This window comes from Dicentrarchus labrax, unplaced genomic scaffold (assembly GCF_905237075.1).
Source record: "Dicentrarchus labrax unplaced genomic scaffold, dlabrax2021, whole genome shotgun sequence".
In the NCBI taxonomy this organism is placed as follows: domain Eukaryota; kingdom Metazoa; phylum Chordata; class Actinopteri; family Moronidae; genus Dicentrarchus; species Dicentrarchus labrax.
Genome location: NW_026136718.1, coordinates 22,398,884 through 22,411,936, shown reverse-complemented (window position 1 = coordinate 22,411,936; position 13,053 = coordinate 22,398,884). Strand labels below are relative to the sequence as shown.

General features: G+C 43.7%; 1 protein-coding gene across 10 annotated transcripts in view; it reads right to left on the bottom strand.

The window, feature by feature from the left end:
* Positions 1-13,053, bottom strand: part of dab1a (DAB adaptor protein 1a) — a 185,488-nt gene that overhangs the window by 6,704 nt on the left and 165,731 nt on the right. For 4 of the 10 annotated variants that reach the window (XM_051376792.1, XM_051376790.1, XM_051376793.1 and 1 more), the window contains 10 exons: positions 11,999-12,118; positions 11,479-11,517; positions 10,930-10,992; positions 9,474-9,527; positions 5,337-5,495; positions 3,317-3,379; positions 3,107-3,203; positions 1,800-2,206; positions 798-993; positions 558-706 (listed from right to left, as the gene is read on the bottom strand). In XM_051376792.1, the coding sequence (XP_051232752.1) occupies positions 558-706; positions 798-993; positions 1,800-2,206; positions 3,107-3,203; positions 3,317-3,379; positions 5,337-5,495; positions 9,474-9,527; positions 10,930-10,992; positions 11,479-11,517; positions 11,999-12,118 (1,347 nt within the window). The remainder of the gene's footprint in view (positions 1-557; positions 707-797; positions 994-1,799; positions 2,207-3,106; positions 3,204-3,316; positions 3,380-5,336; positions 5,496-9,473; positions 9,528-10,929; positions 10,993-11,478; positions 11,518-11,998; positions 12,119-13,053) is intronic. The other 6 variants (XM_051376797.1, XM_051376795.1, XM_051376794.1 and 3 more) reach the window with 6 other exon arrangements.

Below are 13,053 nucleotides of genomic sequence, written 5' to 3'. Positions count from 1 at the left end.
CTCATTTCCTTAATTTCTCTCACGTTCTCTCTTAGATGGAGGAGGTGCTGCTGGTAAAATAAATATTAATTGTCCCTGGAAGAAGAATTGGGGCATTATTCCTCTTCTATCTCACCGCAGATGAGTCTGTCCATATAGAAGTAGTGATGTATGGACGCTACCTGGCTGGTATTAATAACAGCTTAATGATGTCCCTGACAATTCCACCAGCTAATTTAACGCAGTGTTGACCAGGCACGCACACACTGAACAACATACTTATGCAGGCACACCACTGCTCGTGTTCACACAGAAACACACACTTCATGTGCAGTTCACACATGCACTGATACAAACGCACACACTAAGAGACACAACAGCATCGGCCACCTAATCAGCCAGAGTGATTACCTGGCCCGCCAACACCGCTACAAAGGCTATTTATCAGCAGATCTCAACACACTGTGCAGGTTATAGCAGCATAAGGATTGAGTTATTAAAGGCACACACACCTGACTTATTCCACAGACCTCTTTTACTATCGTCTCACACACACATACACACACACACACACTTACAGCATCTTCCTCTCCACTGCGACTAGGGCTGCCCTCTGCTTCCCCAAATGAGTCGTCTGTGGGGGGGTCTGTGGCGTCGGTGGGGGGATCACTGACATGGGAGGCTGAGGACTTGGAGGGAGAGCTCTGCCTGGGAGCTGGGGTGGGTGCTGCAGGGCAAGACAAGATGAGTCAGAGTCAGAAAGAAAAAGCTACAGAAAAAGCAGACAACTTAAGAGTACAGACATGAATAGTTCTTACGTGAGTTGGTGGATGGTGTTGTGGAGGTGACCGGTGTCAAATTCATTTGAGAAATGTCAAAGTCGTCACAGTCGTCCGTGTCCTGGGCAGTGCCCACACGGCTGAAGTAAGTGCTGAATGCCTCTGAGGTTCCTGCTAAGTTGGGCTGCTCACCCTTTTTCGACGGCATGGCCGGAGGCTTCGCCAGTTGAAAATCCTGAAGGAAGAGGCAAACATTAGTCAGTTGGGTCAACCTTAATACTGGGCACTGTGTGTATTTTCACTCACTGTGTGGGCATTCAAAATGTAACCCCTTAACAAGATCACTTCCTCAGTGTGGCTAACAGATGGGCTGTAGTGTCTCTGGTCTTGGTCTAAAGATGTTTTTTTCTATCATCTTGAACCGGAATCCAATGTTACAGCTTTTTGGACTCAGACTTGTCTCAGCCTCTGTCAAACTCCACAGAGGCTCTTATTAAATCTAGTTTGGTTTCGACCAAATTCCGGGTACAACCAGCCCCCGCTCTTCGGGATTAGGAAGCAAACAAAACAGTAAGAAGGCCAAGTTAATGCAACCTCTGTTGCATGTTGTTCCCGTCTCTCCCCTAATTTTAAGTCATCTCTTGACTATTGGCTATAATGAAACAACTATATAATTATGCAGTTTTGATGCTAATTTGCCCTTTTTTTCTTGCGCCATGATTTATTTGGATCCCTTTTAACAATTATGAGCTAAAAGACATTCACATAAATCGAATAAATCAAATTGAATGAAAACACTTTATAAAAATCAAAGGTTCTATATTTGAACTTTGTTTCGATTGTTTTCATGAAAACGAGAAAAGATAACAATACTTTTACATATAGCAATCCCCTCCCAACGCCCATTACCCTTATAGCACAGTAACATCTGAATCAAACAGTCACAGAAGAAAAAAAAAAGATATATATATATAGATATATGTTCTCAGTAGATATCGTAATTCTGGTCTCATTAGAATTATTTATTCATTAGTTCCCCACCTTGAACATCTCCTTGCCAATCTTCCTCGCCCTCTCCCCGTGCTGCGGACTTGACGACGCTGAAGGGGAGGGCGCTGAAGCGCTGGCTCCAGCACCTGAATGGCTCTCGCCAGCCGGAGTCACAGTCGTGACGGGGGTGAGAGTCTGGAACATGGCGGCGGGCAGAGTGCCCACAGGTTGGGCAGGGAGGTAGGCTGTGGGGGGGAAGGCTCCGGCTGCCATTGCTGCCCATTGCTGCTGGGTGGCAGGGAAGATGTTGGCCTGGCCCCAGATTAGAGGCTGGCCGCCTGGCAGCACCTGGGCTACCGGACCTAAAGGAGACTGGACCCCGAAGGCCAGCGGTGTCTGGGCAGCGAACGCCTGCTGGGACCAGTGGCCGGGGGGCACTGCTCCCATCGTCACATAACCTGATGGTGAGTGACAAGAGAGTTAACAGTTTGAGGTTAAGAAAAAATATACAGAAAATGTAGATATTGTAAAATCTTAATGATGAAATAAAAAAGAAGATAGGACAGGAAGTTAAAATACCCACTTATACCTCTTCTACACACAAACAGATAATAACCCATACATCACCAGAGAGTGCTGCCCTACTTCTGCCTGCAGATAATGCAGTGTCTCTTAATGGTAATGGTTAACTATCATAATTACCTCCAGAATGAGACAGAGTCATTATGAAAAGGCTGAGCTCAACACACACTCATTAAAATCACTCATCAGGAGAAGCTTATTCTATTACACACTTGCTAGTCTCCCGTTCCTGGTCTCCAGTTGTTACCTACAGCAGAAAAAGCTGACCTTTAACCTCGGCTGCCCTGCACCTCTGACATTAGAGAAAGTGAGGAGGAGAGGAGACGGACAGAGGTGAGGACACAGTATACAACGTCTAATTCAAAGAAGCCCTGTGCATACAGAGGAGTCTACACTACAATCATCTCAGCATGTTTTATTACTTTCCTCTGGCCGCCACAGTAGCCTCAGCCACAGGTAAATCAGCAGCATCTGAGGCAGCAAGCTAATGATGCATTTCATATTCAACACACAACCAATACCACCTATTCTCCTCTTTTCCCTCCCCTCATCTACATTTCAATTGTATTCCGTCCCTCTCTATTTATTTCAACCCCCCTCTTCTTCTCTTTCCTCTGCCCTCTGCCTCTGAATCTTCTGACTCTCCAGCTCCCCTTCATCTCCTTTCTCAACTCTCTCTCTCTCTCTCTCTCTCTCTCTCTCTCGCTCCTGCTGCGTTTGTTTCCCTTCTGCTTGTAGCAGTGGTGTATTTAAGCAGAAAATGAACAAGGTCCTACCTGAGGGCACAGACGCAGGATTGAAGGGAGCAAACAGTTCCGTGGGAGGCTGCAGGCCCTGCGAGGGGTCGAGGGTGTTGGCTGGAGAGGCGGGGGTCTGTGTGGGTTGTGATTGGCGGTCGGATTGAAGAAAAACAAGGGAAAAACACGTTGGAAATAGGATTTCATAAGATATAAATCACAAACTGTGTATGTATGACAGCTACTCACCGATGGAGAGGTGATGTCAGGTGGTGTGGACATGTCTCCAAAAATCTCTAATTGGTTGATATTCTGAGAAAAAGAGAAAGTATACACTACCAGTCAGGTACAATAACAATACTGTTGTACTATATACATTATCTGGGTCAGTTTACATTCCAGTGCGACATGCATCACACACCGCATGCAACACGACACTAGCTTGGTATGTTTGTGGTACCTACCTGAGCACTGTGGCAGCAACACGGAGGAGGTAACAGAGGGGTGAGGAGAGATGGGATAATGAGATGAAATGATTGATTATGATGACATACCTACCAAGAGTTACCACAATCTTTGTCATCTGCTCCACATCTACAATAGTGTTTGTGAGAACTGTTTGTATACCGCATGCATTGTAAGAGATTAACTGCTCTTGTATAGTTTAGATTTTCAATTACATTCTCTTTTTATTTTATATACTTTTTTTTTTTTTTTACTTTTCTCTATTTATCTGTACTTATTTCTGTCCTTGACACCTGAATTTCCCCTCTGGGCATCAATGAAGGCTTATCTTATCTCTTCAAAAGATGCTTTCCACTAGCAGGTCTAAAAGCAGGCTGCCACACCCCTTGCATCATTACTGTACCAGTGTCTTCTTCTGGACAAATCATTGATGTTCCCCTGTTGTAAAGGATGTGTGGTGTGCCTCAGAGGGAATAGCTTTCAAACACAGTAGCCTTTCTATTTGATCTGAATTTGTTCTGTATCTTTCTGTTTCCTTTCACAGTCTCCCCATGATCCTTCTCTTTAGTATCTCCCCCTTTTTTGCACATTAATAATATCTTTAGGCCGGTGGCAAGTGAAGGAAACTATTTTTAGTTGTGAAGGAATTTAAGCCTTGAATACATGGTCAGAGATTAGCATAAATCATGGATGCGGATAATTTCTTTTGAGATAATGAATGTTCTTAGAATATCTTCCCTCTCGTAGGTCACACATAGACCACAAAGTTCTTTTTAGATCTATCAGAAAATGGATCTGTGGGCATGGTGTTTTACAGTTATAGTTCTAGATGGGTATGTTTTTTACAAAGAGAGGAAGGTAATAGGAGGCTGTAATATGGACTATTGTTGCTGCAGAATCCAGCGCGACAGATAAAGATCAACTCAACAAGACGATAAGCTAGATAGCCAAGATACCCAAAATGGTGCATCGACAGGGACTGATAACAGGGAGTTAAATTCACTAAATGCATTTCTCTTCTTAAACTAAAAGACAATGAATTAATTCCTATAGTTTTTACTGAGTGTACTCTGAGTACATACCACAGAGCATTTGCTAATGTTCTTTAAACAGAAACCACAAGAAAAATGTCACTAGAGCAAGTGTACAGTACAAGAAGTTAGACGTTCATAGACCTTCTGTCCACTTTTAGTTAAGTCACTTGACTCAATATTCTTTACGTGTGTGGTAGTGGGGTGGTGGGGTCAGGTGGCTGTGATTATCAGAGTGTTATGAATGCTTTATTAATGTGCTCTGAGCAGCTTGACTCTGAGAGTGTGACTGCAGGCGAGATGACCGCCGCTGTCTGACTCCCACCGGTTCTCTGACAGACACTCTGACCTTTACGTTCACTCACCCCTTAAAGGGACCTCCGCTCGGAGCTACTGGGATGTTTTTCTCTTGACTATCCCGCTCGTCCTTCCACTTTCACACATGCAGGTGTGAACGCACGGGTGCACCCTTACGTACGGTACTCGGCTCTACTTCTGCCTCAAACTGGTTCCTATGCAACAGCAAGGTTGCATGTTTTATTCATAAATGACAGGGGTCAAGAGTTGGGGTGACTTACGACTAGAGAAGAAAAAAAGTGGTGCAGCACAGAGAAGGACAGGAGACAGGAGATCATATGCCTGACAAAGTGGTTCATGAGGCCTGATAAGTAACCTTTAGGACACTATGTTACCTGCTCATATATACTGAGCTTCTGTCTGTACCACAACAACAAGAGCACTGTGGTTTGCGCTATGTACGTATAGTGCCTTACCTGAGTCACCATATCCAGGTCTAAGTCTATCAGATCTGCCACTGCCTGCTGCTGCTGCTGCTGCTGCTGGTGTTCAGTTTGCTCTTGTTGAAAGGGCTGAGCATGATAATGATGAGGTTGATGATGATGGTGGTGGTGGGGAGTGTTTTGATGTCCGTTCTGCAATCACAACCCCAGTGTTAGATGGTGAGTGGGATGAAAATGTGCTCACACACCAACATATTAGTTGTTTTTCATACACTCAGAGAAAGGGTGAGACAGGAGGGAGTGAGGTGAAATGAGGCTTATTTAAGAGGAGTCTGAAGGTGTTATAGTCACAAAACACACTCATGTTCACACAGACACACAGGCACAGAGTAAGGTTCTTCTTGCCAGACTTAGAAGATTTAAAAGAAGGTTTAAAGATCATCCCTACCTTTAGTCTAAACTACAGCACTGAGCTAAGGTTTAAACCCTCTTTGTGTTTCTGTAAAGCCTGCTCCCCTGTGTCAGGAACCAGTGTGAGACAGACCGACAAGCAGGCAGACACAGCAAGAGGGGCTGGATTATCGAACATGCTGTATGTGAGAGCAAATGGAGGGAGTATGTTACATTATAGGAAAAAACAGCTTCCTTCCTGCTAGCTTACTCTGCACCATCACTAGCTGGATCTCTGTCAGAGTGAATACCAGTCTAAAGATTATAAAATAAAGCCGGTGTTGTGTTTATTATAGGTTTTTTTATTAGCAACATATCCCATGAAAAAGACAAAGCCAAAAATGAATCTATCCCACAAACAGGTGTCGTCTGTGTAGCCAACAGATGATACAGCTCGTGCCTTCATGCACCTAAACTAAAAACACATATAAGAGCAATACTGATGTATTTGCATGTATTCTGAACCCCAACCCCCCTTAAAAGTCTGACTGTACAAACAACGTGTAATAGTTTTTCCAGCTTATAGCAGAATTGTGATCGGTTCTGCCAGACCTTTCGCCAGCACTGGCACTGAATCATGACGTGCAGATTGGTCTGGCAGAGCACAAGTAGTTGGTGCACTACAATATTGCTGAGTGTATGCTTTTCTTTGGATGAAAGCATGAAGTATGGCCATCATTAGCTGATACTAAAGAACAATAACAGCTTGCCCAATACTAATCAGTTCTGGAAATGCTGTCCATTTTTCTACTGGCTGTTTTTCTGACAGTCTGAACTCAAATAGTTATTTTAAATCCAGCTGATTTAATGTGTACTTAACCTCTTTTTTTTGTGGAACATTTAAATTTACCCTTATATAAACATACAATATCTACTGTTGCCCTCTCTAAAGGCTCACTCTCTTTCTCTTTCTGTCCATCCGTTGCCCTGCCAATTATCCTTCTGTGCCCATTATACACTCTCACCATCTCTTTGCCCAGCCCTTTATCTTTATCAGTACAGCCGCCACCTATCAATTAGCCATCTCCAGGGAAACAGTAATTACCTGTGCACATGTGTTCTGCATACAATTATTGCAGCCCCTTTAATTAACGCCACCTTGCTGATCCCCTACCGTCTGAGTGATCACACTGGCACACGCCGAAAACACTGCTGAACCGTCACACGCAAACATAAACACACACAGACTCACAACTCTGATAAAACCCAACTAGACTATGCACATTTTTCTCTCCCTTTAAGTCACTTATAAACACACTTATGGGGATATTTTAACGCAACCTTTATTTAAACCCGGACAGTAATGACCCACTTAGGTATCATATGATATGATACCTAAACATAATATTCTATATCTTACTAATCCAGTGTTTGAGCAAAGCTGATGGTAGTGCTATGCTGACCTCTGCATGTGGAGTGAGGTCTTCTGTTGATTCAACACACTCTGATTTTACAGGGTCAAGGGCTCAGTAGATTGAAATGGCCTGTGAGGGTGTGTGTGTGTGTGTGTGTTTTATTGATTTGTCTCGTTTAAGAAGGTGACAGAGTAAACAACAGAAGAGACTGCATTAGACAGGAGGTCGCATTTCTACTGGCGGTATCATTTCATCTCAGGTAGTGTGTACAGACGTACAATACTGTCCACTGTCAATCCTTCTGAAACTCTCCAGCAGTACAGTAAATCCACTCTAAATAGCAATAGTGAGATAAATGCTGTGGCCTCTGGTCACTCCCAAGTAAGTGATGTCACAACAGGTACTACTGCTGCGTTCACAGCATGGTGGCTGAATAGCAAGAATGAGAAAACATTCAATTTATGCTGTGTTCACACTTTATTTAAAGATATTTACCCCCAGTACAAGCCCTGCAGTTACTCTATATAAACAACAGTGTTGCCTAAATGTGTGTAGCAGTATGAACTATAACTTAACCTAACTGCATTGTGTATGGTAGGGCCAAACAGCTCTTTTGTAATTTGACAAATTGATTGATTTAGTGTTTACAATGGATTTTATTTACATTATACTGCTGGCAACAGTAGCTTTGCAGCCATTTTAGCAACAGTCTTTGAGACATCTGCAGTTCTTTCCATTAAATGTTAAGATATTCTCCTTGAGGCTCCTCATATTAACAATATAGTGAATGCAGCAGTTGGATTCCTGATGGAAAAGACCTGCTGTGACATCTCTGACTGAGGTTCAACATACTTGAAAGATTCAACCTGTACAGATAGCACAGCGGCAGTTTTCTGCCCTCTGTGAGTCTGGATTTATCTTAAAACCAAATTCTTAAATTTTTAGGATCCATTTATATTTTTGTGATCCTGGGTTATATTTACTTCCTCTGACTGACTGGTAAGCAGAAAAGACTTGAATTTGCTTTATTCAAACCAGAATAGATGACTTGTCCAATTGGTTGCACAACAAGAGAGAAATATTGGATTTGTTCACGTTCGGACACCTGCCAACACCAAAGCAATCCAAATAGCAGCATGTGTTGTGGGCTGGGTGAAGAGAGAACAGAAATACTATGGTGCCTGTAAGCTTCTTACCAAAGCTGGGGATAATATGAAGCCAGAAAACTGTGAGACTGATTCCAAGCCTACCAAAATTCATAGAGTGGGATTGTGACTGCCAGTAGTGACGTGGAGGAGTCCAGTTTTAGCGGTTTAAGGATAAAAGACCCACTGCTGGGGAATACATATAGAGCTGGAAAGCTCTGGATGGACTGAAGGAATACTGATCTACAGAACAGAAACGTGGTATGAAGTGTTGAAATACAAATGCGCACACACACACACACACACACACACACACACACACACACACACACACACACACACACACACACACACACACACACACACACACACACACACACACAGGACAGCAGCCTGGTTATTGTGAGTGAAGATTTTAGCAGATTAAATCAGGCAGGGATATAACTAGTATCTTTATAGGCAGATAAAAGAGCAGCTGAGTTATAGTGCAGCCTGACAGTGGTCAAGGTCATCTTTCATTATAACCACTGGCAATGTGAGCCAATAACAAGAGCTTAAAGATATACCCTACATACGCACCCATGAGTACTGTAAACACACACACAAACAGTGATAAATATTTACACAGCAAACACTTACTTATATGCATGAACGAGGTGAAATACTGAGATATAGTTTCAAAAATCGGAGGCCATGCACATTTAAGCTCAGTATAATTTATATCCATTATAGGAAATATATGACAGTGACAAAACGTGTGTTGAGCGCAATCTGGCATAAGGTCATGCAGGTTTGTACTGAATTCACCACTGGCAAACCACAGCCAGGCATGCTTCATCAAGCAAACTGACACAACACACATATTCACACACAGTATCCCATTTAACCATAAGGAGCAGGCACCACGGAGCACACAGGGAACGGCACCAGCCACCACAGCTAAAGCACAAGCAGAAGAGTAGCACAGCACACTGCACAAGAGCACTGGGTCCCAGCAAACCTCTCAGGGAAAAATCACAGACACACCGGATCACTATTTGAGAGAGATGTTAGCGGGACTGCAAAATTAGAGCTTCACCAGGCTCTACAAGGAGAGGGCACCAAAGGAAGAGGCTTTACGCCTGTGCAATGGTGGGACAGCTGAGAGGTTTGTCTGAGAGGGGGAGGCAGGCTGAAGGGGGGGTGTTGGTGGGACACAGGGCAAACACAAGGTCACTCACTGGGTGTCGCTTTGGGACGTCATAGACCCCTTCCTTCTGCTGACTGGTGGGAACCTACACAATTGACCAATAAAGTCAGAGAACAGCCGAGAGAGCCTATTACCTCTGGTTCAATCAAACAATGACACAGTCTTTATACATCACAGTTACAGCACTGCGACACACTGGATGCCAACAGGAAACCCTGAAACCTGGCTCCTCAGGAATCAAATCAATCACTAGTAGAGTGTGAGTGTATGTGAGTGTGAGTGTGTGCGGAGATAATCAGAATTAAAATCTGTGAAGTGAGAACTCATCTAGTAGGCTAATCAGTTGACTATCGGCCTGCAGTGATGGTCTCTCTTTCTCTCCCTAATAAAGAATGGATAAGGCTGCTTATCACACCCACAGACATGTAATAACTCAGATGGTCACACACATGGAGACATGTAATATCTCTCTGTCACACAGGCAGATAGATTTGACAGCGTGTGCAATGAGGAGACACAATGAGCTCTGATAGCAAAATACTGATATGCATGAATACTGGGATCCCTATGGGTTTTGTTTCTCCTACAGTGACACAACGTTTAAAATAAAGTTTTGTTCTACCCTAGTTGGATGTGCCCTTATCAGTGGTAAATAAAAAATAGCACTGATGATGTAGCTATCTATCTAGCACAGCCTGCCCCATTCTTTCTCTTCTCCTCTATGCCTTGTTACTTCTTTCACATGTTTATTTCCAGAAGCTGCCATCTTTATTCATACATTAGTTCCTCTGTGGCTAGAGGCTGGCTGAGGATCACGTTTCTTACGCCTGATGTGTGTATGTGTGTGTGGATGTGTGGGGGGGTGTTTGTATGTGTGTGTTTTTTCTGTATGTGTATTGTGCACGCGCCAGCACTCTGTCTATTTTCAATCCATTTTATTTAAAGATCAAACGAGAGGCTGGTGATTAATCTTTCTTTCCCCCGCTTTCTTTCATCTCCTCGGGAAAAGAGGGAGGGGAGGTGAGAAAAAGAGGAGGGGTCTGCCTTCCACACAGCCCAGGAATAACCTCCACATCCCCTCCTCGCACTCTGTACCCTCCCCCTCCTCATCCCTCGGAGGTCTACCCACGCCTCTGAGGAGTGCACCCAGAGAAAGACTCATCTCCCTGGGCTAGCTTTTAGCTGTCAGGGCCCTCAAGAGAGTGCCGGCTGGTAGTTCGCCTCTGATGCCTACTGTCTTTTATTTCTTGTATCTACATTTTTATGAGTGACAAAAGAAGCCATTAATTTTATGAGCAGGCCACAATATACTTATCCCATTAGAGAGTGGTGTAGCTGCTACCTATTGGCTGGCAAATGGAGGATTAAATCTCTTTTTGTTTAAACACTTTAAAAATCTTCTTGCAGTTGGGAGCTTAACCACAGCTGACTACAAGATGACGAGAATATAACTGAGACCCAAGCAGACAACAAGAGCTTGTGAGTACCTGATAAATGCTCTCTTCTGATTGGTCACGGATGGGCTCGTGTCCCGCCTCAAACACAATGTACTACAACGTCAGCAGCGGAGGGAGGAAAAGAAACCAGAAGCGGAAAAGAAAATGGAAGATAAAGAAATTGAGAGAAAAGTGGTGAAATTGCAGAGGAGATTAGTCAAACAGCATTGTCAATAGATTTTTATTAAAAAGCAGTTGAAGAATAGATTCCCGTGACACATGGGGGAGAATTTAAGCAGCAAAAAGTCCCAAAGCACCTGAGAAAACATATACATCTTTCAGCTGATCATGCACCCCAACTGGCAGACATGCACACAGACACCACCAAGACCCACGATCGCACAGATTCGAACGTCCCCGACTGTTGTTGACTCCACATAAATACCTCCAGACAACTAACCCATCGAACTGTACATATTGTGCTATCACCACACTGTAACAAAACAGGAACTGTCTCCCCACAGTGCACACAGAGAGGAGCAAGCTGACTGGCTGGAATGCAGCAGGTGACAGCAGCAATGTGATTGGTCGGGAAGTTACCTGGTAGACTGGGTCCTCCAGATCCTCCTCCAGTATTGTCTGCAGATGAGCGGTGGCAGCAAGGAGAGGAAGAGATCAAACAGCAAAAAGAGGGGAGCAGAGGGGAGAAGACAGAAGAGAGGGAAGAGGCGGAGAGTTAAGCCGGTGGAGTAGAAAGAGTAGGCAGAAAGCACAGCAAGACATAGCAGCTTCCCAGCATTCAGATAATCATTTGGCAATCATCAGAGAGAGAGAGAGAGAGACAACTAGAGATAAAGAGAAATTAAACAGATGTAGAGAAGGCAGAACAGAGGAAGGTGAAATAAGCACAATGGGCAGATGGTGCCACTGATGAAACCCGAAAGCGGGTGCTCCGTATGTCATTCACTTCCTTTGATGTCCTTTCAAGTCTTTCTTGACTTGTCTGTCAAGAATCTTTCGGATGAAGCTCATCATACTTATGGCAGATGATAAAGGTGACGTCAAAAAAAGGGGGGTGGGGTGTGTTAGGGTTAGGTCACAGAGAGTTGGTTAAGTGTACCTGGTAGACCGCCTGCTCACACTGCTTATCTTTCTGGGCCTTCTTCTCCATCTCCTCTCTCTGCTTGATCTCATAGATGAGCTGGAACAAGTCCCGCAGGTCCAGAATCACAGGCTCAGCCTAGGAAGACAAGGACACATTATCCACCCACCCATTACACACACACACACACACACACACACACACACACACACACACACTGACTGGGACAAATTATACACGCTTATCATTGATCAGAGTTGAATTGCCTGCTTATTCTAGTTATGTAGTGGTTAATGTTGACTGACCTGCCCCTCCTGATGACAGGAGACTAAGGCCATGGTCAGACCAACATTAGCACTGCAACAAAAGAACATCATTCTCCTCATTTTAATTTAAATTAGACCACTGGATTGACACAGGAGTGTTCCTGATGCAGAACCTGCCTCAATGTTTGCTGAAACCTTGTCCCACACCCCGCTGCGTCACCAACATGTGCACCTTTCTGGTCAACAACTTTGTAATGTAAATGCCTATATCTACTGTTTGTCAAGACCAAGGACAAAATAATTGTTGTGATGATAATTTTTCAGAATTGTAAAATTCAGTGCAGTGTTCAGGCATCTGATAAGTCTTCAAACTATAACTCAAACTGGACTTCCTAGATCATATTTCATCTTCCAACCTGTGGCAACATGCCCCTTTCATTTTTCTAATTCAATGCATCTAGCAGTCTGAGCATCCGCTTAGGCAGGATGAGTCAGAGATACCTAATTTGGTTGCTGACAACTGATTATGAATGATTCCATTAGGCCACAAGCTGTAAAACCAAATGGCAGCAAACTAAATTTGAACAATTTTGCCAGTTCTGCAGGAAAGTTCGGCATGGAGAAAGAAGAAGAAGAAGTTTGTCTAAACTCTTTGATTAAAGGCAACAATGTCACTGTGATCAGTTAAACAAATACTTGCAAGTGACGAAACTCAGAGTTCCAGACTATGAATTTCTAAATAAATAGAACAGCCTCTGATTGTGATCTGGAAATCAGGTTAAGGTACACCTGCACACAAAGATATAC